The 25,656-nt window shown below is 36.2% G+C and overlaps 2 protein-coding genes across 3 annotated transcripts in view; one reads left to right on the top strand and one right to left on the bottom strand.

The window, feature by feature from the left end:
• ERO1B (endoplasmic reticulum oxidoreductase 1 beta) overlaps nucleotides 1–7,043 on the top strand; it is a 56,680-nt gene extending 49,637 nt beyond the window's left edge. The window contains exons 15-16 of the mRNA XM_072647547.1: nucleotides 1,404–1,537; nucleotides 6,192–7,043. Coding sequence (XP_072503648.1) covers nucleotides 1,404–1,537; nucleotides 6,192–6,252 — 195 coding nt within the window. The 3' untranslated portion in view covers nucleotides 6,253–7,043. The remainder of the gene's footprint in view (nucleotides 1–1,403; nucleotides 1,538–6,191) is intronic.
• The window catches only part of GPR137B (G protein-coupled receptor 137B), a 147,152-nt gene that overhangs the window by 34,686 nt on the left and 86,810 nt on the right, over nucleotides 1–25,656 (bottom strand). Inside the window, exons 5-7 of one of the 2 annotated variants that reach the window (XM_072647548.1) lie at nucleotides 23,356–23,480; nucleotides 19,289–19,413; nucleotides 16,097–16,350 (exon numbers count right to left, since the gene is read on the bottom strand). In XM_072647548.1, the coding sequence (XP_072503649.1) occupies nucleotides 16,239–16,350; nucleotides 19,289–19,413; nucleotides 23,356–23,480 (362 nt within the window). In that variant the 3' untranslated portion in view covers nucleotides 16,097–16,238. Of the gene's footprint in view, nucleotides 1–16,096; nucleotides 16,351–19,288; nucleotides 19,414–23,355; nucleotides 23,481–25,656 lie in introns of those variants that run through there. The other variant, XM_072647549.1, reaches the window with a different exon arrangement.

Genomic DNA, 25,656 nt, shown 5'->3' with positions numbered 1-25,656 from the left:
GGCACATAGTAGGTACTATATAAATATTAGCTATTATTTTTGTTTTTTTAAACCAAATATTAGTGGAGAAAAGGTGCATCCAGTTTCAGAGCACTACCTTTTGAATGTATAAAGCCCTCTGTTTATCTCTTCTTTTCAGAAGGTAATAAGCCATAATTATGTTGAGATAGAGCCTTACATGGTATGCAGGAGGTTAGGCTTGCATGTACGAAGCCCCCTAACACCTACTAGCTCTGTAACACTTGGCCTCTGAGTGCCCCTTGTGGGCAGCTCCCCTGTGGAGTCGCAGTCAAGTGGCTGATCTGCAGTAGTGAAGACATTTTATATTCCAGGAATTAACAGGTCTGGAGCAGAAAACAATGATAATAATAACTGACATTTATCTAAGGCTTCAAGATTTGCTAAGTGCTTTCCATGTAGTATTTCACTTGATCCTCACCTCAGCCTTGGGGAGTGAGGGCTACAAATGTTATCTCCATTTTGCAGATGAAAAAACTGAGACTGAGAGAAATCATCCCTGGAGTCAGCCAAGCTATTCAGTAGATGAAGTGAGATTTAAGCTCAAGGCTTTATTTGTCAAATATGTAGAATGGCAGTGCTGTCACAGGGCTGTTTTGAAGGTTAAATGAGATAATGTGCAAATTGCTCTGCTAATGTTAAAGTACTATTTAAATCTGAGTTATTCCTAGGAATTAAACTAATGGTATCTAATTTTATAGGGGTAAATATAAGATAGTAAGGTACTAAAAAAAAAAACCCCAAATTTTAAAGTGGAAACAAACTTAAAGGCAGATAATTCTGTCATGTGAGAATTTCATTGTCATTTGTACGGGGGAACTAGCTTATGAAAGTGATTTATAGATTGTATATTGAAGCAAGTAAACATGATTTTCAAATAGTAGTTCTTCATGCCTCTCCTACATTCAGAAATGTTTTTTATTTTAGACTGAAAGTTTTTAATTGTTTGAAGTGTGTGTATGTATGTGTATGTGCGTGTATATAGACACATATACACGCATATACATACAAATACATATTTATATGTCTATAGAATAATTGTTTTTATATATTTAAATTTATATGTCTTTATATTGAGTTTATCCCTAAGGGCATAGGTAAATTTATCCTATAGATAAATTAAGAGTAGAAAGTGAAGTTTTAGTGTTTTGACTTATTTCTCTTTGCTTGTTTGCACTTTTTATTTTTATAATTTAGTTTAAAATATGTGGACTGGTCAGATGTATACTTTTTATAGAGTTTATACTTGTTGTGAAGTGAAGATTAATCCCATTAGGCACCAACTTATTGAATGTCATCATGAGGACTTGAAATTTATCTTAGAGTCTAAGTATGTACTTACTATTTATATATAAAATGAAATTAAAATATATTATTTCATCTAGACTCAGGGTTTAGGAACTGCTTTGAAGATACTGTTTTCTGAAAAAGAAATTCAGAATCTTCCGGAGAATAGCCCATCTAAAGGTTTTCAACTCACTCGTCAAGAAATAGTTGCTCTTTTAAATGCATTTGGAAGGTAAGAATCATCTTCATAATGTAATCTTACTTACAACACCTCCTAAATGAGTTTGAGCTGTAAAAAATGATTAGTAATTTTCTAGTAAAGTAACTTAAACTTAGCCATTTTTTTTTTTCTAAACCCAGTATTAAAGTCACCAAGAAACTAGAAAGAGTTGGTTGTGGAAGGCAGTTACAAACTTCAACATGTATATCTTGCATGTATTGCTTAACTGTATTTTGTATAGTAACCTGTTTGCTTGCTTTTGCTACTACCCTGGACCCCTCAACTTGCCAGATGCTAAGGATGGAAGGCAGCAATGTCCACACATACAATCTTACCTGACCAATACAGAGAGACATGAGAACAGATTCCTGTTCCCCCCAATTCCCTAATAACTAATGGTCTATTCACATAAGTTCTCTGAATCCTTCCCCTTGTGTAGATACCCACCCCATTAATCCAAAGACCTTCTGTCCCCCCAGGAAACAGAGACCCATCATGCATAGAGAGACTTGCCATATACAGCATGTGTGTGTAGAGGCCTGCCACAGATAGGCAGCACACCATCATATCACAGGATTCTAGTTAGAACTGGAAGGGCCTTAGGGCCCATTGAGGCTTTGCTTAGAGATTCACCCCTTCATTTAGTAGATGACAAAATAGGCTCAGCGAGATTAAATGACCTGGCCGTGATCACACAGCTAGCAGTGTTTGAGACTGGATTTGAATCCTATTCTTCCTGGCTTATTCTCTACCCCAGGCTGCCTCCTATATACATTTTCAAAGATCACCCTGCCTCCACTCCTGCTTCCCACATAGACATATAGATAATCATCATAGGAAAGTTATGGGTCAAGAAGGAAGAAAGAAGGCTCCTTCATTTGGGGAGGAAGAGACCCTGAGATATTGACACAGGTGTCGGGTGGACAGTGTAGATTAGGGAAGATGCTTCCAGTCTAATCCAAAAATCATCTCTTGTTAAACACCCCTTATGTGTGAGGAGCTGTTAGGCACCATTGATACAATTCAAAACAAAAATAAATCTCTCCTCTTAAATAAGGGGTAACAGAACATGGGGCAACACAACATGGAAACAGATACATATTTTGAGGAGGAGGAGAGTATCAACAGTTATGGGGAATTTCTGTAGAAAGTGGCATGTGAAGTGCCTCTGAGAAGAAGCTGTAGATCCTCAGAAGCTGAAATGAGGAAGAAATGCATTGTTGGCATGGGAAGTGGTACAGGCACAGATGACGGAGAGGACTTGCCAAATTTGGGGAGTAGCACAGAGGCCACTTTAGCTGGAATGTTGTAGAGGGTATGAGAGACCGTATTAATGAAATAAGCCAAGAAAGGCGGATAGTATGAGGAAATTCAAAGTCAAAGAGGAACTTATGTTTTATTCTAGAGGCAATAGAGAAATGCTGACAGTTTTTGAACAGAAGAGTGATGCAGCCAGACAGCTCTGCTTTATTGAAATAATTTTGGCTGCTTTGTGGGGGACAGACTGGAGAGGGTTTAGACTTGACAGGAGTCCAGTTCAGAGGTGGCAGTAGCTCTGTGGGCAAAAGGTGGTGAGGGCCAGAAATAAGATGTTGGCCACATGGAGAGAAGAAGATGAATACAAGAGATGTTATGGGGTAGAATTGTTTTGATGTGGCAAATTGATTAGGTATGGAGAGGATGATCCCTTAGGAGGAGTGACTTGAGTGATTTGAAGAAAGATAAAACACTCAACAAAAGTAGAAAAGTTTGGAGAAGAATGGTAAGTTTAAGGGGAAAATTGGCAAGTTCCAATCTCAAAATTCTCTGCTGCATTTGACACTATTGACTACCATTTCTTCATGGATATTCACTTCTCCCTGGGACACTATTCTCCCCTGGTTGCTTTATCTTGTCTGATTTTTCTCAGTGCTCTTTACTGGCTTATCACCCATATCATGCCAGCTAATTTTGGTGTATTCCAAGGTTCGGTCCTGCTTCTCTTTTGTCCTCTCTGTATTCAGGAGTTCTTAATCTGGGTTCCAAGAATTATTTTTAATATCTGATAACTTTTATTTTTATATCTGTAATCATATTTTAGTGTAATTAGATCCCTTTGTAATTCTGTGTGTTTGATTTTATACTTTTAAAAATGTTTTTCTAAGAAGGATTCTATAAGCTTCCCCAGTTGGAGGGATGTTTGACACAAAAATGGTTGAGTCCTTCCCTAAACTCCTCCCTCTTCCAAACTTCACTATTTCTGCCAGAGCTACTGCAGTCCTTTCAGTGTGGCAGGTTCATATATCTAGGAAGCATCCTGGATGTCTCATTCTTATACAATCATATATAATGCTAAATCTTACTGTTTTTATCTTCATGAAGTGTCTTACATCCAACCCCTTGTCTGCACCCACTCAACTAGCACTTTAGTTCATCACTATTGCCTCTCTCCTAGATTATTGCAAGCGCTTCCCAGTTGTCTCCTTGTCTCAAGCCTCCCCACACTCTACTCTGTCCTAAACATGACTGTCAAGCAATTTTCTGTAAGTGCAAATTCAGCCATGTAGCTGCCTTACATATTCAACTCCAGTGGCTTCTTCTTGCCTTGAGGATAACAAGCAAACTTCAGTTTTACTTTTAAAGTCCTTCACAAGCTGGCCTCAGCTTGTCTCTCCAGCCTCAGTGGACATTATGTACTAAGTGATCTAGTTAAACTAACCTTCTCTCTGTTCCCCTCATGACATACCATCTCCTTCTTCCATGCCTTTGCACTGGCTGTCCCATGTATGGAAATGTACTCCCACCTTACCTCTACCTCACAGAGTCCCCTCCTTTCTAAAGAATCTTGGGTACCATATTTTTCATGAAAGCCTTTCCTTATCACTCTAACTATTCTTGTTGTCCTTCTCAAATTACCTTGTATCTTAGCTCTTCTTTGTATACATACATATATACATGTGTATTAACTTTATAGGGGTTATTTCATTTTTTGTACTAGAACAGTGCCTAGCACATAGTGTCTACTTAACAAATACTTGATTGATTTGACATGTTGAGACTGAGATCCTAGTGGGGCCTCCATTTGGAGAGGTCCAGCAGTCAGTGATTGATGGGGAGACTGGAGCTCAAAGAAAAGTTTCTGGATATATAGAGCTGGGAATCATCTGCAAACAGGTCTTTGCATTTATGGAACTTGATGAGATCACCAAGAAAGTATATAGAAAGTATATAAAAGAGGATCTAACATAGAGCCTTGAAAGACACCTGTAGTGAGAGGGCAGGCCAGCCATGTATGATAATCCCACAAAGGAGACTTGAGAAGTAGACATGTAGAAGGACAAGCAGGGGAGCATAGTAGCAGGATACTTCAGAGTCCATAGTTTTTAGGAGAAAAACTACCAAGTCATCAAAAAGATGAATAGTTTTTAAAAATCTTATCTTATTTGGGAGTTGGGATATTGTTGGCAGTTTTGCCGAGAACAATTTTAGTTTGGTAGTAAGGTTGGAAGCCAGATAATGAATTGAGAAAAAAATGGAAGGAGAAGAAATGGAGGCAGAATGTGGCAGCTTTTTCTCGGAGTTTGGTTCTGAAAGGAAGAAGAGATATAGAAAGTTTCCTCTTTTAATAAATTATTCTTGCTAACTAGGTGCTAGTTAGGCCTGAGATGGTGGGTTGATAGCCAATGTTCTTCTCTTTTCCATCACCACCATTGAGCATGAGTACTACTGCTCTGGAGACTTCCTCCTCAGTCCAGACTTCTCTTCTCTCACCTGCCAACTTGGGAAATAAGGCAAGCACATATTCCTCTAGATAGCTAGTTCAGCCCCTATGCCAGAGGTTTAACTACTAGGGGCTTCCCATCATTCTCAGCTCCATGTTTTCTTATTGCCGTTGCAAGAAGAAGGATATGTTTCCTTGTGTAAGGAATAGTGAGAGCGAAGGGGAGGAGGGAGAGCACAGATTATGGTTTGGGAGCAAAGTATTAAATCACTTTAGAACATAGAATGCGAGGAAAGGAATAATATGGGGTGAGACCAAAAAGGTAAAGGCCAGGTTCTAAGTCTTAGATGACAAAAGTGTTTGTAGTTAAGTCAGGAGACAATAGGGAACCACAGAATTTTTGAAGAAACACCAATTCAGTTAACCCCTTTGGTGATTATCTGGGTTTTGTGCATCATTTGTTCCAAGGTTTTTAACCCTAGCCTGCCTTTTGCTTTGCCAGTTATATTTCACAGGCAGCTTGTTCATACTGACAGTTGGTGTTTATTCCAGGAATGATCATTTCAGTAGGAGGTTTAAAAAAACCAAACCTTCAGCACCTCACAGGTTAAATGTAAATGATTTAAGCTTCTCTACTGTTTTATATTTTCTGGAACTTTCCTCCCCACAGTATAAATAATTGAGTTGACTCTTAATTTGCCACCAGAAAATAGCAAATACAGAGATGCGACTCTGAGGTTTTTGTGAACTTTGAATAATCTCTTTTAAAACTCTTTGTAAAGTGGCAGTTTCATCTGTAAATTAAATTGCTATATAAAGAATTTTACTTTTCTCAACAGGATTCTTTATTGGACATAATCCTATTTTAATATTATATTTAATATAGATTATAACTAATTAAAATTTCAATTTTAAATATCTATGCATCAGACATGTACTAATATGCATATTCTTTTTTTCTTACAGACTCTCCACAAGTATAATAGAGTTGCAGAATTTTAAAGTTTTATTGAAACATAGTAGATAATAAAAACTTCTACACATTTGTTAAAGGTAACCTTAAAATAATTGTGTAAAGACTTTTGGTCTTGGACATTCAGCAGAATGAGACTGATCTTCCTGACCTTCAAGAATTTGAGCTCTTGAAGGAAACATTCAGACACCAACTTGAATATTTATGATCCTTAAAATAGGAAATTATCAATTAGAGCTATTTATGAATGAAGTATATAGTTTTGGAACATGTAAATTATATTGATTCTCTGTTTAATTTTACGTATTTTTTCACCTATTGAATGTTTCTAGTGTGCCACCTTTTATGTAGAGTTTATTTTTCTCATTTTGTTCTGTTATTCCCAGGCAATTGTCTAACCTTAAATTATGTAGCCATCTAATAGCATTGTTATAATCCCCTATAACGGGGAAAAGAACTAGGGAACAAATATTTTACTTAGTAAAGAAAAATGCTGATACTGTGATAAGAAATTTTTCCATGTCTTTTCCCCTTTTACTTTATACTTGTGCCTAGCTTTGTGTTCTTTTCTCCTTTAGAATTATAAGCATAACCGACAGTCTTTTCAATGTGTGATTCAAGGAATTTCTTAAGTGTATTCAAGATCCTCCTGTTTGCTTTTATCTTTATTGATATAAGGAAACTTCCTCTGCTAAAGTTGGACAGATGCTCTCTCTGATTCTCATCCATCTCTATGTCTGTTCAGTTGGTCCAAGAGTTTTCTTATTCTTAGAACCTAAACATTATCTTTAAAAAAAAAAATTGCCTAACTTGTAACCAAGACACAGATGTATACATTTCCCTTTCCTTAAAGAAAAAAAGTACTGAATAGTAAATATGCATCTAGCAGGTAACTTCTTGAAGCAGATTCTGTTGGGATTATGTTAAATCTATAATGTTGTTTTCAAATGTTACAGGCCAAAAATTTGCTTTAAATAGAAAAAAAAATCATTTTAAAGAACTTTATTTTTAAAAAATTATCTATGCAATCCCTTCACTACTCTCAGCCTAACTTTCTTAGGTAGATTATTTAAACATGCTAATAAAACTATATAAATTCACTGTATATATGTGATACTTTGTGTGGTCAACTTGGACATTATGCCACCACACCACTCAGAAGTAATGAACTTTCATTTTTTAAATCCAGAATTAAAGTACCCTTGGCTGGGATTTAGTTATTTGATAATTTTTAAAACTGTGGTAGTTGTAATGTTGGTGTTCAATGTGGAAGTTTGTATATGTGTGGTAGTAATGCAGGTAAGAGTCCTAAAGTTTTTGTGTATTAGACCTTCAATTTTCTACCAAGTGATAACAAGTGCCCTTAAGCCCATATTTTAGCCTGCCAAAGTCTGAAATGTGTTTCATAATGATGTAGTGGAACCAATTATTTAAAGTTAAAATTTGCTCCACCACTGGACCCTTATACATGAGGGGGTTACATTGTGTACTAGACTCATTTCTTCTCCAAACCCAATTTCTAATTTTTATAGAATCACCTGACAACTAACAGTGGTATTTAATTTTATTATAAATAGGTGGTTTTGATTGCAGCCATTTTTTTGAAATATTGAAAACATTGCATATGGAAGGAAAACTTAAGGCAAGCTTCTTTAAGAACTAAATACATTAATGATTTTGTGTAGATAATTTTATTAAATATGCCAGAAAATCAATATTAGTACTCTATTACTACTGCTCAAAACCTAATTTAACCTGAAAATAATACCACATTTTTATTGTCTTAGTACAGTAATCTTTAAGATCAGTTTCTTTTTTAGAAAGGTTACTTCAGGATGTTTTTGACTACAGACAAAAACTTTTTAATCTACTAGGGGGTGAATCCTTGCTTATGATGGGCAGTTAACCTTCTTAATTCCTGTGGTTTGTTTCAGTCTTTTAAAAAGGGACAAGTATATATGTTAGAGAGAGTTCTTGGAAATGAAAGGGTTTATTATACCTTTCTAGTTGTAGAAAGTTATTTTCTAAATTTTACATATTAGCAGAAGAATTCATTACATGTAGTAGTGTGTCATTGGAAAATAATGTGATGACAGTGCTCACTTTTCCATGTTTATTTTTAGGTGACTATGTTACTGGTATATGCTGCCTGTGAGAATCTTTATTCTATGGACCTAATGGCATAGTTTGTTTTTGTTTTTCCAGCTCACATGCCAGGCAATTGTTGAATGCCCTTTATTGTTTAGTTCTATGATGAGTTGACAGCATTGTTGATTATATGCCATTTTCAAAAGCATAAGCTTGTCTCAGTTCAGCCTTTTATTTCATTTCATAATTTAATAAAAAATGTTGCCCTGATGGTATAACTGACAGAAATGATTGTACCAGTTGATAAAAGTAATAAAAATGTGAAAGGAAGGGAAAATAGGCATCTTCCCTTGACTTGAGTTTGTTACTTTTTTGAGTGGGATCTATGTCAACATTACTGTAAATTTCAGATTTGGGGATCCTTGACCATTTTTTGAGGTGAATGAAATAAAATGGTAATAAACCTTACACAGTCTAGAAACTTGATAAAGGAGAATATTTTATTTTGGCATTTAGCATTGTGATTTATCCAATAGTCATGTATGATTGCTGGGCATATATGAAATATTGTGCCATATTTCTTAACTTTGGATATAATTTTGAGTATGAAAAAAATTCTTTATTAAATTTCATCAGCAATTTTAGTCTATTTGAAAATTTAAGAGATTCACAATAAACCTTGTAGTGGAAGTACCTAAATTTGCATCATTTGTATGTATATCACAAAACTTGTACAATTCTGTCATGAGTATACAACACCTTTGATTTTGAACATGATACTGTATTATTTGCTGTTGTTTCCACTTGATTCTGTAAAATCTGAATTAAAGTAAATGTTTCTGCAGTGTTTATTGTGTTTAAAAGACTGTTTTTAGGCAAATATTTCATTCCCTTTTTTCCCCTTAATGGCTTTCAAAAAATGCATAATATTAAATTAGGATCAGTTTTTAAATCAGTATAATAAAAATTGAGAGGAATTTAAAAATGAAAAAAAATCCCAACATTCTGAACCTTTGCTTATTAAAATTAAACTCAACACAAAAACAAAATTGTCATGGAACATGGAGGAGTATTGAGTTAGTATTTCACATAAAAGATATTCAAAGTTATTTTTCCATCTCTTGAGTAAAAAAGGCACAGTGCTAAGCATAAGAACTATCGTGTCTCAGAAATATGACCCATCTATTTTAGCATTCTCTCTCTTGACAACATCAAATGATATTTTGCAAAGGGGTAGGATTATCCCTTGTCATATCCTCTGTGAAAAACTCAAACATTTGTGTGTTAGCTCCTTTTACCACTTACTATGAACTACTTATTTGATTCTGGCTAATAAGACAAAATTTACTGCCATTCCTTATATCTTTTTGAAAAAGATAAATTAATGTTAAAAATGATTTAATAAGTACTTACTATGTGCAAAGCATTTGGATACAAATAGAAAAGCAGAGTACCTGTTTTCAAGGAGTTCCACTCTCATGGGAGAGAGAACATATATATAGGTTTCACCTGCAAGTCAGAAGGAAATGTTCCATGTTTCTTAGGGTAAGGCAGCAAGGCAAATTCTTTAATTTCTACTGATAAAAACATCTCTTTCTGATGTTCTTTTTGATCCAAGAACTTTGAGGGCAAGAATTTTTATTTTCTAGGTCTTTAGTAGGTGTGACATCGATGAAGACAGTGACAATATTGTCAAGATGCGACCTCAACTTAAAAAATTAATTGCATCTTTAATATTCTTATTCTTAGTGTGACTACAGATTTTTCCATGAATTAGATCCTTAATAACTAATAATTTGTTTATCAACTTTGAGGTAGCAAGGTTTGAAAATTTATTCCCCAAAGGAAAGTCATACAGGTACTTTACTTGTCCCAAAGTTGCTTCATATGAACTCTAAGATGTAAACCTTGGGGGAGAGAGGCTAAAGCAGATCCATGGAAATGGTTGAGGTTTGGATTCGAGGCAATAGAAATGTGGGTATCATCAGAACTCAAAATGTTGTGAGGCTAGAAGATCAGCTAAGTAGCGAGGGATGGGCAGTGTGATATCAAGGGTTCTAGCCGGAAAGCATAAATAAGTTTCAGGCATATCTGCCCAATGTGGAGTCTAGAGTTTTCAAGTAAAGGAGGTGAATGGGTGGTGGAGATCCAAATGGAAAAATCTGATTTGGAGTATGAGTAGAAGGAAATGGTGCTTGTCAAGAGGAGTATATCTGCCTAGCAAAGCTGGGGCAGATCTTATGAAAGAGACCCATTGAAACTTGGCTAGAGGAAGAACTTGGACATGTGCTGGTCACAGGTTCAACAAATCTATGGAGCACCCATCCTGTACAAACTACTGCTAGATCAGTGGTTCCTGGTCCTGGACAGTGTTCAGTAATGGAGAACAAAGTCAGAACCCAGAGACAGGATCATAAACGTTTAAGCTAGAATCTCCTAATTTTATGAATGGGAAAACAGACCCAGGGAAATGACATGATTTGACTGTCACAGAGGTAATAGTGGGCACCTATGTGGAACAGTGGATAGAGTGCAGGGCCTAGACATGAGTCTTCCTGAATTCAAATCTGACCTTGGAGAGTAGCTGTGTGACCCTGGGCAAGTCACTTAGCCCTGTTTGCCTCAGTTTTCACATTAGTAAAATGAGCTGGAGAAGGAAATGGCAAACCACTCTAATATCTTTGCCAAGAAAACCCCAAATGGGGTCACAAAAAAGGTGGACATGACTGAAAGGACTGAACATTAGTAGTAACAAGCAGAATCCAGCTCTAAATCCACATCATCTGATGTCCTGTGTTTTTCTCTATAAAACAGGAAAGGAAGACTACCACCAAGTCAATTAATAAAAAACTGATGAAGGTCCTACAGAACAGATAATGAAACGTGTTGCTTCATGGTAAAGAGGCAGAGGACTATTAGAATGGGATGGTTTTTTTTAACGTGGACAGGACACTGACTCTGAGGTGAGGGGACTTGGATTCAAATCCCATTTTTGAGGTTTACTACCTCTGTGACTTTAAATTATCATGGGATTGGACTAAATGGACTCTTCCTTCCCTTCCATGTCTAAATCCCTAATCTTGTAAGAATGACTCAGCCTTTTTTTGAGGCTAGGTTCCTAACAGGCTCCCTGCCTGTGTCCAGACTAGGATTAATGGCAAGGTTCAGGGAGAGCTGAGTCTCAAAGTGAAGGCAAGAATTTACATTTTGTGGAAAGAGAAGAAACTGACTTCTTTCAACATGTGGGTTCACCATTCTTTCTGTGATTTTATGGACATCTCTTTTTTTCAGATAATAAACATTAAGTACTTACTTTATGCCAAGTACTGAGCTAGGCACTGGTGATACAAAGACAAAAATGACACAGTTCCTGCCTTCAAAAAACATTCTTTATACATATATAAATATGTACAAATGTAAAATATAAGGTTGTTTTGGAAGGGAAGGCACAAGCAACTGAGGGGACCAGGAAAGACTGCAGGAAGAAGGTAGAACTTGAGTTGGTTCTCGATGGAAGTAAAAGGGTCTATGAGGTAGTAAAGGTGAAGAGGGAGGGCATTCAAGGTATGAGCATGGCCAGTACAAAGATATGGAGAGGGGAGATGGCACCTTCTCTGAGGAACAGAGAGAAGTAGGTTGGGCTATACTGTAGGGTATAGGAAGGAGAGTAATGTATAATAAGACTGGAATGCTAGGGGTTAGGTTAGGAAGGACCAAACAAAGAAATTTATATTTGCCCCTAGAGGTAATAGGGATGAGTTTGAGGAATGACACAATCACACCTAGACCAAAGGGAAATTATCTTTCTGAACCGAAAGGGTATTTATTTCAGCACTTTGCTTGATCTATAATCTCATAAATATGGAAACTACCACACCTCATTCTAAGTGCTTCATATTCCTTTTCAGATTTCATCTCCAAACTAAAGCAATGAAACTGATGATTTGTCCTCATAGGAGCCCTACTATCTCAAATAGTAGAATTGAAATGTTGTCTTAGTTGGACTGCTGCTTTTTCTAAATCCATGTTATTTTTATTTATGATGTAGAAGGACTGCAAGAATATAATGCAAATGTATTCGTTTCTCAGGTTCTATCTTTTACAGAATTTGTATTTTCTTGTGGTGGTTCAGCAAAAAAGGAGAACATGCACAGGACTTTTATCAAGTATCTTTTATTGGCATTCTCAATATAACTTCAAATACATAGACCCATATAAATTTAAAATAAATTTTACTTTATTGTCAGAAATTAGATTGCATCTCTTGTAGAACTCCTTTTTGACAGAACTCTTAGACATGGGAATGCTTGTTTTTTACCTTTATGGTGGTAAATTTTTATTATTTGACAGTTATAATTCTGCAAGCTTTTAATTTTAAGATAAGATGAAGCTTTTCAATTTGGTCCCAGTCTTAAATAAGTAACTGATCAAAGAAGCTAACTCTGATAGCCATCATAGATATTAAGTACATCCCAAGTCCAATAAATCAACAGTCGTATAGTAAGCACCAGGTACAGGTGCCAGGTCCTGTGGTAAGTGCTAGCTACTTAGCAATTAGCAATTACCAGGTATGAGCAATACCCAAATTCATTTGTTTAAATGCAACATGTGTCCATGCTGTTATGGCATAAATTTCTTGGCAGTATCTCAGACCTAACTGTGTTAACCACTCTGATTCCATGTGTCTGTATCTGTGTTTCTAAATTGGCCCAATGAAATGGGCTATCTATAAAATGCCATAGTAAAATGTCTGCCACATGGGTACAACAGAATTCTTCTGAGATTAATTATGAAAAAGAAAACTATTGTGCCTGTATAGATATTATTTTTTAATAGTTAAGTAAATCATATTCTATGTGCTAATATAAAACCAGCATTGTAAGCATATGCTTTTGGTATGGTATCAGGCTTTGATATGTGTTGGCTCAGAACTTTTATTAAAATATTGTCCACTGCCTTTACCTTCTAATTTTCTGAGTTTGTCTTACATTGCTTTAACATAAAGAAAACAAACATAGCCTGTAGGAATATTTTAGAGCCAGTGATAATTATTCCTTTAATATCTTTAATGTTTCTTAAAGAATTCATAAACTAAGCAGCTTCATTATCATAGTTAACAGTCAAAAATAAATTAAGGAGCTAAATGAAAACTGCATTTTTCCTTCCACCCCTCTGTCTTTCAAAAATGTATGAATACTCATGTACTAGCAGAGAAAGAAAAATTGCATTTTGGTACGTTCAAGTACAGATTCCAAGTTAAGTAAGACATTTCGTATGCAGGTGTGCATTTACCAGACTTGGGTTTTGTCACTGTTGTGACATTACTGCAGAAACAGAAGTTAAGACAAAGTATGTTAAGTAGACGCCAAGTGCATTGCTATCCCCTCTTCCCCAGTTCATCTTCATAAAATATTAGCAGCTTTAAGATAAAGGTAAATAATGGCTTGCAACGGTGACATGAGGATTTCAAATTTCTCTGCCTAAAATCAAAAGTATAAACAATATTTCTAGATTATAGCACAAGACTTGGTTTTAGTAATGTGATTTGATATGATTTTTTTCATAATAATACGCTTTAAATTTATTTACTCTGGAGCAAAGGATACCATCAGAGAAAAATGTATGATCAAAACAGAAGCTGGGCTGGTCATGTGATGAGTATGAGAACTGACAAGTAACCCATGGGCTTCATGGTATCCTCATGATACCAACAGAATGTAAGAAAGGTCTGGCGTGATGAGTGGACCCTCTCTGACTAACTTATGGGAGGCCATGGACAGGGATTTTACAGGATGGGCAGGCATGAATGGATTGCAATCTGTATCAGTCACATCAATGGGATCACAGATCCAATTTGAATGAATATATTTAGTTGTCCTAATGACAAGGAAGGTATTCTACAGAGCTTACATGAAAGCTTAATTAAACTAGAACCCTACTACAGGGGTGAGAGCTGGTAGAGATTTTGAGTTTCTATTTGCCAATTCCTCCTCCCCTACCCTTTACCTTACAGAAGAGAAAAAGAAACCCAAAGACCTTTTTACTGCAGAATATTCAGCTATGAAGAATCCATAACTGGTTTCAAAGGTAGAAAAACAGTGACAGGTCATTTTTAAGGCTATTTGGGAAATTCATATTTTTGATCTCTTATCGTCCAAAATGTTTTTAAGATGGTAGAACTAATCAGTGGAGGTTTCCTTTCTGTCTGAAGACCCTCATAATTTAGAATACTCTAAGTCAATCACAACTATGTTGGGTTACATGGGATTCAGATTGCATGAAAAATCCACTTCATGGTCTGGTTTGACACCTTTGCCCCAATTAAATGGAAAAGCTTTACATAGTATCAAGAGAACAGAAGTGAAATTAATCTTAGAGGTTTAAATTATCTGGATTACTAAGCAGAAAATATTTGTGGAGAATGAAATTATAAACCATGAATCATTGCACAGTTTTGTATTGCAAGTGGGATTTACCTAATAGGAGTAAAGATACAATTTCTTTCCATTTTGCCTATTTTAGTGCCCTGAGACAAGATTTGCTGAGTAGAAATGATACTTATCTCTTTATATGGCATCTGAATTTTCTCTGGCTCTTGGCTCTGTAGAAAACCTGCCCATTTAACCTGTTGGTGAGATATGTGCCTCACAGTTTTCAATTCCCTAGGGATATTCTACAATGAAAAAAAACACCCATGCAGGGAGTATGCAACATGAGTAGCATTTTCCAAATGAATCTGGTTTTGTGGCATATTTTTCCACCTAGGAGACAGATAATTCTCTAGAAGTGCCCCTTGCTATGAGGCATATGTGTCATGTCATAACGTGTAAACTCTACTTACCTTCCGGACAATCAATTTTCATTGTGCTGTTTTTAAAATCAGTTCAAATAAATTAATATTTTCCACATTGGTCTAAGATGGAATAAAAGCTTTGGGGCCCAAAGTAAATCGGTCCTTGACTTCAGCTAGAGTACAAGGGATGTTGTAACTCCCCTTTAAGAAACCCATAGCATCTAATTGAATTCAAAAGTCATCAGATGTGTGAAAGAACCCTAGGAGGCTCAAGTCCTGAATTTATGGATGTTAGATTCTAATTTGAATGAAAACTTTGCAAAAACCCTTATGGTTACAGAAGGAAAAGTTCACGATTATAAGTTAACACATCCAGTGTCAGTTTTAACTTGTTCTCATTTAATTCGTGCACATTTTGCCTTATTTTTTGGCATAAAATTTGGGGCAAAATTTAAGGCCTTTCTAGAACCTTAAATAAAAGAAAAAGGCTGAATCCTCCTTGAGGAGCCACTCACAGGGTTATAACACTTGGAAAAAGCCATTTGTCCAGAAGGCTTGCAACAAACAGTCTATCCAACTGCATCTCTGAAAATGGAAATTAGTTAAGCGTTTAGAAGTTATGCTAATCAAGTCGTGAGGTTCTGCTGTGGAGCACTGAGAAGGATTTCTATATCTCACTAAGGATCTCTATTTTCAAATGCCTGTTTAATTAAATTGGAATAATTTTAATCATCTCAGAAATGCATCTATAACAAGCCATACAGGACACATTAAACTATATACTGTATACTTTTAAAGTGAATTATACATAAAAATATCTGTGCAAACTAAAAAATACATTGCATCAACAAATTCTTGGGAGAGAACCTTAACATACTTTAGCATTATCATTTAAGTTATATAAAATATGTCTTCTGTAAAAGTACAAATAAAAAAAAATTAAATTATGCCTGGGAAAATGGCCAGGCTTATTTCTTTAGTACTAACTAAAATAAAGTTTTATCCATCTAAATTATTGCTTAGTCCCATTGGAGCCATCAACAAAATCAAATCCTATTTCTTATATGACAGTGCCCTAAACATCCAGCTGTCCTCAAGCTTGTGTTTCTGAAACTTTTCACTGTGGAGTACAATTCTGTAATACTGTTGTTAGCAGAGGCTACCCATTGCTGGATTTGTCGGGATCCAATGTTGAATCTTGTTGTAGCGATCCTATATGTGCCATGAAGCTGTTAGTTTGTTGTCCCCAGTCATAGTAATCTGGTGTAAAGCTTAAAAACAAACAAACAAAAATTCCTTTCCAACATTTCTTTCTCATTTCTCATATCAATTTGTAGACATCTACTTAGGGAAAGACCAATACCTAAAAGGCCCACACATCTCTGTGTCGTGTCTCTCACCAAAATTATGTTTATATGAAAGTTTTGCCACAGTACTAGAAAATAAGCCCATTTATTTTCCCCTAATAGTATAAATATAGCAATGAGGTGTATTGCCTTCTTTTTAGCGTTATCTGGTACAATATCTGGCTATCTCACAGCCAGATCTGCTTTGAATCAGTCACTTCTACTGATAATATAGTCATAGGGCCATACATTTATAGCTGGAAGGGAACTTAGAAGTCATTCAAATCAATCCTTTCATTTTACAAATGAGGGAAACTGAGGCTCAGGGAGGTTAAGTGACCGAAGGTAAACTTGAAAGGTAAAATTTGAAGAAATGTGCCTTCTTTCCATTCAAGTGTATGTGTGTAGAAAATCTTCACCTTATAAATAGGTACACCTGAGCCACTCTGGCAAAGGACATGATATCTACCCTAAAGTATTTAAAAGATAGTCTTACAGAAATGTTCTGCATGGACACAGAGGACAGAACTAGGAATAAAGGGTGGAAGTAGAAGAGAGATAAATTGAGACTTTTTCCCAATTTCCTAATAATTAGAGCTATCCAATGGTAGACTGATAATCCGTTGGGAGAGATTCCTCCTCACTGCAAATCTTCAGGCTAGGGCTTGATGATCACTCCTCAGGGAACATTATATATTATATAATTATGTAATATATTAAAATATAAAATTATATAATTCTCATGTAATAGATTGGACTACACCCACAGAGGCTGGATTATGAACCCCCTACCAGGTTCACCACCCCTGGGCCTACACTTTCCCTTTTACCCTACTCATCCTGCCCAAACCCAATGAATTAGGAAAAACTGACACCAAGGGTGACTTGTATCTCTTCCTCTGGTGATAATCCCCGTCCAAAAATATTTGGACTATTCTCTCATAGGATTGGATGTAAAGATAAGGCATTAGTAAAACTTTTTTTTAAAAGGATTCAAAGGGATAATCCGGCACTCTTCTTAAAAATGGAAATAACCTAGTGAAAGTTAAGGGAGTGTCCCTCATTCATCAAGGATATAGAATTAATTCAGTCAAATGGCCCATTCAACCTGCTGCCCTGAGAGAATGAGAATTTTGATTAGATTGTGGAGAGAGGGAAGATTGGGGATGGTAGCTATGGTTGGAATCCTGAGAATTTGTGAAAAGAATGCCCCAGATGGGGGATGCAGGACAATGTGTGGGCAACTGGATTCTTAGAAGTAGGTATGAATTGGTGAAAGGGTTTCAAGCACAAATTCATACTTTCAAATATGGGGTGGGGGGAAGGGAGGAGGAACAGGTCTGTGCTCAGGAAAAGAGAAGATTCTTCTTTCTACTTTTTTCTATAGCACACAAGCCAGAATTCTGTCTGCATTGGCATAGTTATCAGAATAATAATGAGAGCAGCTAACATTTATGTAACCCTTTAAAATAGCACACATTTATAGGTGCCAGGCGCTTATAATTACTATCTCGTTTGATCCTCACAACCATCCTTGGAGGTAGGTACTAAGACTATATCCATTTTACAGATGTGGAAACTGAGGCTGACAGGTTAAGTGATTTGCCCAGGGTCACACAACTAGTAAATGTCTAAGGCTGGATTTGAACTCAGGACTTCTTGACTTAAGGTGCAGGGCTCTATCCACTGTGCCACCTAGCTGCCTCAGGGTATCCTTTAGCAACATCACAAATTAGTTTATTGGGTTTTGGGGTTTTTTTTTTTTGGTAAGCTAACCAAAAAAGAAAAAGTCTAACTACCATGTAGAGCATAGTTTCTATGAGAAAATGTATTTTGAGTCCCAACTGATCAACTTAAGAACATCTGAAAAAATAGTTTGTTCCTAAATTGGTGACTCTACTCATAGGCACAATACTTTTACAATGGGTGAAAAGTGAAAGGAACGTGTGTATAGGTGTATTATATATATAAAACTGATTCATGAATAGTTTAGGCATACTGGTAAAGAGTAGGATCATAGATCTATAGCCAAAAGGGACCTCAGAGCACAGTAAATACTTAAATAATGTAATCTGAGGGAGCTCCCTTGCCCCTAGATGTTTCTTCATCTAGTCAGAAATTCTCAACATTAGTCTTTTATTGGTTTATGCAGCCTTAATGGTTTAGCCCAGGGACAAAAGAACTAGGGCAATGTGACACCTGGAATGGGCATGGATACTGATTGTCAATAAGATTCCTTTTGCCTGTTTCATAATTCTGCTTAGGGCTAGCTTGAGTCCACTGGGACCAGCATTATTAAGAGACATTAACTTGGATCTTCTCCATCACCTCTCCCTTTTAGGGTAACCTTTAATTGTGATTAATAATAATTCAGAGTTTTAACATTTTGTCCTTGCTACCTGGTAATTATTCTGATTAATTATTCATAATTAATCCCAGTCTAAGATGTCTCTAAGTAACAATGTCCTGGTGACTTTATTTTTACCATATGCCAATCTTTCTTCTTCATGGACATTCTGAGATGACTGTACAATGATCTAGGACTTGGGAAGGAGACCTGCGGCCTCGAAGCCACATGTGGCCCTCTAGGTCCTCAAGTGTGGCCTTTTGACTGAGGCCAAACTTCACAGAACGAATCCTTTTATTATGGGGATTTGTTCTGTGAAGTCGGGATTCAGGCACACTTGAGGCCCTAGGTCCTTATACCTAGATACCCATTTCATGTATCACATCTACCTAGTCCTCAGAGATTGTGTAAAGAGATTTTCCACTTTGGGTCTCTCTTATTGAGGTAACCCTTTTTGAGAGAAAGATCTTTCTTTCTCATTCACCCCTTGCCTAAAGTAGATCCTCCTCCTCTCACCTTCCCTGAAGCCCTTGAGGGGCGATGTTCCAGGCGAGGTCATCATCACTGTCATATCTTCGAGGGTTGTCAAAGAAATAGGATCTAGGGCTAAATCCATGGCTTGGCACCATTCCAGGATTTGTCTGGAAAAACAATCACAAGATGAAACATTTCTCTCCTCTCTGCAGAGTCAGTGGATGCTAGATGTAGGAACTGGAAGGAATGAATGACATCTATTTGTTGACCGTACCTATTTTTCTCTGGAACAAAGGAAGATTCCAGTGGGGGAGGTAGGGGGAAGATGGACGGACAGAATTTGGAAGTCATTGTTATACATTTTAAAGTATCATCATTTTTTTAAATAACAGAAAGTCACCAGAGACTTTAGGTCTCCTTCCTAGTGTAGACGGGGGCTGTTCTTACATGCAACTTGCCAATTAAATCATTCCTATGTCCTATCTTCTGTTATATACAAAAATTTGAGTGCTGGTAGAATTCTTTCCAACACTTATATATGTAGGTTGTTTTTTTCCCCCCTGAATGGATTTTCTTATGAATCTGACTGAGAAGGGTTTCTATAATCAAGTTAACCACAATGAGCATTAAGGGGGCCAAAATGAACCAAGGCACCATGCCTATGATCACAGGGGAAGGTTGGTGGATCTCTTGAATATGGGAGTTTAGGGGAGCAGGAGGGCTAAATTACCAAACCAACTCCTAGTGAGACCCCAGGACCAGTGAATTTCCAGGCTGCCTAAGGAGCGATGAACTGGTCCGAGTTGGAAAAATAAACAGGCTTAATGTTCTGTGGCAATCAGCATTGGGATTAGGTCCTTGAGTGGCCACTGAACTTCTAATCCAAGTGTGACCCAACCGGGAGAGCCCATCCTCTGCTATGTAACCTTAGTGTGCTGTTTAAAAGACAATGAGAAAGAGCCAAACTGGAAACCACTCTTTCCCATATAGAGTCTAACACAAACTAAGGAAATTGGTTTCTGTTCTTCCTCTAAGCAAAATCCACATTAGCAGGATATATAGTTAGTCCTTTTTTTTAGGAATTTAACTTCTGCTCTAAAACTTGATGATCCCAGGGGAAGTTACTACTGCCCTAGATCTAGCTATGGCATTGTCTGGTAGCCTTGCTTAGGGGTATCTTGTACCCCTACGTATGCTCTACCATCCAAGCCCAGTTGCTGAGAGCGGAATGTCGTGAATGTCAATGAGTTGTGTCAAAATGACTTCTTGAATGCAGCACAAACAAAAGAAAATCCATGACATCTAATACCATTCCTTCCCCACTTGTGCCCTTCCCTATGAATAAGTTAGGTGCTGATGTCCCATTGGGCCACTAGGGGACAGTTTTGCTATTAAAAACTCCACTAAGAAACTGACAATACATTCAACGGTAAATGCACAGCAATTGAAGCAAACACTGCATGAAACATGATTAAGATGGCTAACAATTTTTCTTGAGCAACAAAATTTGGGGGCATAGATTAAACTGTTAATAGCTTGTGTATAGCTTGTTGTATAAATTAAGCAATTCGATTCAGCTCAACAAGTATTTAATAAATGACTTAGAACAAACATAGCATTTGAATCTTCAAAGCTTTTACATATAATAATTAATAATGATGATAATGATGGAGTGGCTAGCCCTTATATAGCACTTTAAGATCTACAAATTGCTTTACGTGTATTATCTCATTTGATATTAACACACTCATTTAACAAACAGATCACTATCCTTGGCACTAGATATAAAAGATTAGATAAAACACAGTCCCCCCCCCCAGTAAGACCTCAACACAGATAAGGGTAATACACCATACTGCATGATAAATCCTTAGAAAGTTTAAAAAAAAAAAAGCGCTATTTGAGATACAAGAAGGAAGGCTATTATCACCCTGAGGTCAAGAGAAGGATTCAGAACAACTTTGTGGTATTTCCCATTGAAGCAAAGGCTAATTAAAACTAAAAAGTCAACTTGTAGTTCTTGGATTCTATTTTTCCATCTCTGTGTCTCTGCACCAGCTGCGCCCCCCAGCCCCCCATGTAGAGAATGCTCTGTTTCACCCCACTCCTCCATCTTTTAATTTCTCTGGCTCCTTTCAGGACTCAACCCACCTTGATCAACAGGCCTTTCCCAGTATGTCCCTTCTCAGATGACCTTCCCTTTACTCTGCATGTATCTTCTATACATGTTGTTTCCCCCACTAGAATGTAAACCCTTTGAAGACATGAATTGTTTTTGCCTTTCTTTGTATTCCCAAAACACAGAAGCTGGCACATAGTAAGAGCTTAATAAATGTTTGTTGAATGATTGACGAGTCAAGTCAGCTAGCATTAATTTATAGTGAGGTCACCTCTGGAGCTTAAAATTTTGCCCCACTGAGTGTCCTCCTCCATCTGTGTATCGAGTCCAACAGCCACCCCAGAAAACTTAAGTAGCTGCCTTCAAAGTAGTAAGAATGTCTAAAAAATCAAGTCCAAGCTCCTTAGCCTGGCATTGAAGGCTCTCCATAGAATGAACTCAACCTTTTTGTCTTTACTTCCCTATGCATCCCTTTATTTTTTCTCTGTTGTGGTCAAACTACATGACTCACTATTCACAGAAACCTCAGATATCAGATTTAGAGTGGAGAAGAATCTTAAAGGTCATCTGTAATTTTACAGATGAGGAAACTGAGGCCCAGAGAGATGAAATTACTTGCTCAAATAGTAAGCCAAAGAGTCTGAATTCAAATCCATCCTGTGTTCTCTTGCTTTGGTGCCTTTGCTTATATCATTCCCTAAGCCTGAAAAACCTGCGAATCCTTCCAAACTATACCTGTTTAAATCTCTTCTTGTGTTTCAAATTCCAGTACAAATTTCTCTGCTTTCCTGAAGCCTTCTCTCAGCCTCTCATCCCAAAGTGATCCCTCTGGTCTCTCAGAACGATTTGCACATGTCTTATGTTATGGTTATCTACATATATGTCTTATCTCTTCCTAGTCAGTCAGTCAACAAACATTACTATGTTCTGGGCACTGCGCTAAGAGCTGGGAGTACAAAGAAAAGCAAAAACTAGATACATGTGAGATATATACAGAGAAAGGCAAAATATACATGAAGCAAAACTTTAGGCTCCAGAGGTGCCCTCACTATTGCCTAATAATAAAAATTAATGCTAATTGATGATTCCTGTCAATTATTGAATAATCTTACTTGATCTTACTACTTTACTAGACTGTAAACTCTTTGAAGGGAAAGGACTGTTTCTTATTCTTATATTTTCAACAGTACCAAGTACAATGTTCTGCATACAAAAAACAGAAATAGCTCACATAGAGAAATCGTTTTACAAAATACTTTCTTTATAACCACCATATAAGGTAGGTTAGTGGAACAGTGGAAGAATTATTATATCCATTTTGTAGATAAATAAAAAGAGGTTCAGGATTGATCAATTCAAACCCAAGTTTTCTAACTCCAAGTTCAAAGTCTTTTCCACTGTACCATACTGACCCAGAACCAATACTTAGTAAATGTTTAGTATTGTAGAGTTCTATGGCTAACTACCCAGGTTGCTGATTTTAAGGTCCCTTGGCTTCTCCAAATAACAGTCATCTTATTTTCTCTCCTTAACTCTGTCATTAGTGAAATTACCCAGGGAAGAGAAAAGGGGTAAAACTCAAATAAACCTTGGTGCTGGTATAGATTTCCAGTCTGGTTCAGAGGAGATTTTATGCTCTTGGCTGAAATGACAACTTTTAATTATTTGTGGGTACTGTAGATATCTGGAATTTCCCTGTCATCTTGACTTTACCATAGATGACTGACAGTTAACCATGCTGTATAATTGGGTCAAAATATTGGTGGCTTAATTCCTAGCACTGAGGAAGATACTCAGGATAAACTAGGAAAGAACACGGAGCTCTTGTTTTCCCAGACAAATAACAAGTCTCTGAACGACCAAAAATTCTAGTATTCACTATTATATATATCCAGTAGACTCAATATACAAAATTCTAGTATTCACTATTATGTTATAAAAGAATTTCCTTCTTCCCTCCCTCCAATAAAATACAAATCAATTTACTTACTAGGTCCTTTGTAGGATTTCTAACTCGGAAGAAGTAAACAACTAAGGTGGTAGGCAGAAGCTCCCACACAAAAAGGACCACTCCAAACACTACATATCCAGCATCTCCAAGCTGACTTTTCAGATCTGCCTGTTAAGACAAAACAAATGGAGAAATAGAACTGATTATACTGGATAAAGTCACAGAAGAAAAGGTGGATCATGCTTAATTACAACTGTGTAACCACATAATAATTTTGATCCTGCTCCTGAACCTCTTCCCCCCAAAATATATGTCTAAACCATGAGATCATATTATAATAATGCCAGAAAAGACTTTGAGTAGTCATTATCCAGCCTTCTGAAGAGCGCTAATGATCATTTGAACTTTCCATGTTCAATGGTCATCCTTCTTAAATATCAAGTGTTTTTAAAAAATAGTTTTTTCTATATCCATTGATAAAATGTAAGATTTTTTTCCATATGTGCAAAAACAGTTTTGACAAAAACCTAGGAATTAAATTGGTCTTACTTTAGTATGGTAAATAGTACATATCTACAACTAAGAGCCAGCATTATATGTAATGGAGATAAATTAGAGTTCTTTCCAATAAGATCAAGGGTAACCAAGGATGTACATTGTCACCACTACTATTTGATTTCATCCTAGAAATGGTAGCTATAGCATTAAGACAAGAAAAAGAAATTGGCATAGAAATAAGTATAGACAAAGAAGAAACAACATTATCTCTTTTTGCAGATAATATGATGGTGTATTTAGAGAACTCAAGGAAGTCAACCAAAGTTAATTGAAACAATAATTTCAGCAAAGTTTTGGGATATAAAATGAATATCTATAAATTATCAGCATTTCTGTAAATTGCCAATAAAACCCAGCAGAAAGAAATATAAAGAGAAATTTCTATTTAGCATAACTATAACAAGTTGGAAATATCTGGGAATCTACCTACAGCAACACACACAATACAACCTCAAAATTGGAATACAGATGGAATAAAAATTGGAATAAATAAAGAATAAAAATGGAAATAAAGCAGTTGGAAAAATATTAATTGCTCTTTGGTAGAGTGAGACAATATAATAAAAAGACAATACTATCGAAGCTAATATGCTTACTCAGTGCCATAAGAAGTACTTTATAACTAGAAAACATCACAGCAAAATGGACCTGGAGGAACAAAAGGTCAAGAATCTCAAGGGAAATGATGAAAAGAAAGGGTGAACAAAGTAGATCTAACGGTACCAACTCTCAAATGATTCTGCAGACCAGTAATCTTTAAAACAATTTCGTACTGGTTATAAAATTTAAAAAAGGTCCATCAATGGAACAGATAGGTACACAATATACAAAAGCAAATGAACTCAGTAGCCTAGTGTTTGATAAACCCACACACTCCAGATACTGGAGTAAGGATTTACTGTTTGACAAAAAATTCCACGAAAACTGTACAGACTAGCAGTCTGGCAGGAATTAGGGATAGATGAACATCTCATACCATGTAGAAAAACTCCAAATGGATACATGACCTAGATAAAGTCATATCATAATCAACCTAAAGGAATAACCTTTCAGATCTATGGATAGGGAAAAATTCATGACAAAAAAAAAAGCAATAGAGAAGACAATAGAAGATAAAATGGATGATTTTGTTTACATAAAATTAAACAGCTTTTTTTGCATAAACAAATCCAATGCAGTTAACATTATAATGGAAACTGGTAAACAGTTAAAAAAAATTTTTGAAGCAAATTTCTCTGATAAAGGTCTCATTTCTAAGATATAGAAGAAATAGATTCAAATCTTTAAAAAATAAGAACCATTCAGAAGTTGATAAATGTCAAAGGATATGAAAAGGCAATTAATTTATCAAGGGAAGAAATCCAAGCTATTTATAGCCATATGGAAAAAAATGCTCCCTTTCACTAATAATTAGGTATTAGAGATTCTACCTCATACTCATCAGCTTGGTAAAGATGATAAAAAGGAAAATGATAAATGCTAGTGGGGCTCTGGGAAAACAGGCACACTGATGAATTGTTAAGGGGGCTATAAACCAGTCCTTCCATTCTGGAAAACAATTTTTCCAAAAATTACCAAGCTATACTCATTGATCCTAGTTCTATATCCCAAAGAGATGTTTTTTTTAAAAAAAAGAGGAAAAGGACCCATATGTACAAAAATATTTATCACAGCTCTTTTTGGGGATGTCTATCAATAGGGATGGCAGAATAAATCATGGTATATGAATGTAATAGAATATTATTGTGTTGTAAGGAAAGGTGAAGGGTATGGCATCAGAGA

This window comes from Notamacropus eugenii, chromosome 2 (genome assembly GCF_028372415.1).
Source record: "Notamacropus eugenii isolate mMacEug1 chromosome 2, mMacEug1.pri_v2, whole genome shotgun sequence".
In the NCBI taxonomy this organism is placed as follows: Eukaryota; Metazoa; Chordata; class Mammalia; order Diprotodontia; family Macropodidae; genus Notamacropus; species Notamacropus eugenii.
Note: the sequence above shows the minus strand (reverse complement) of the source record. Positions and strands in the feature narration are given on the sequence as shown.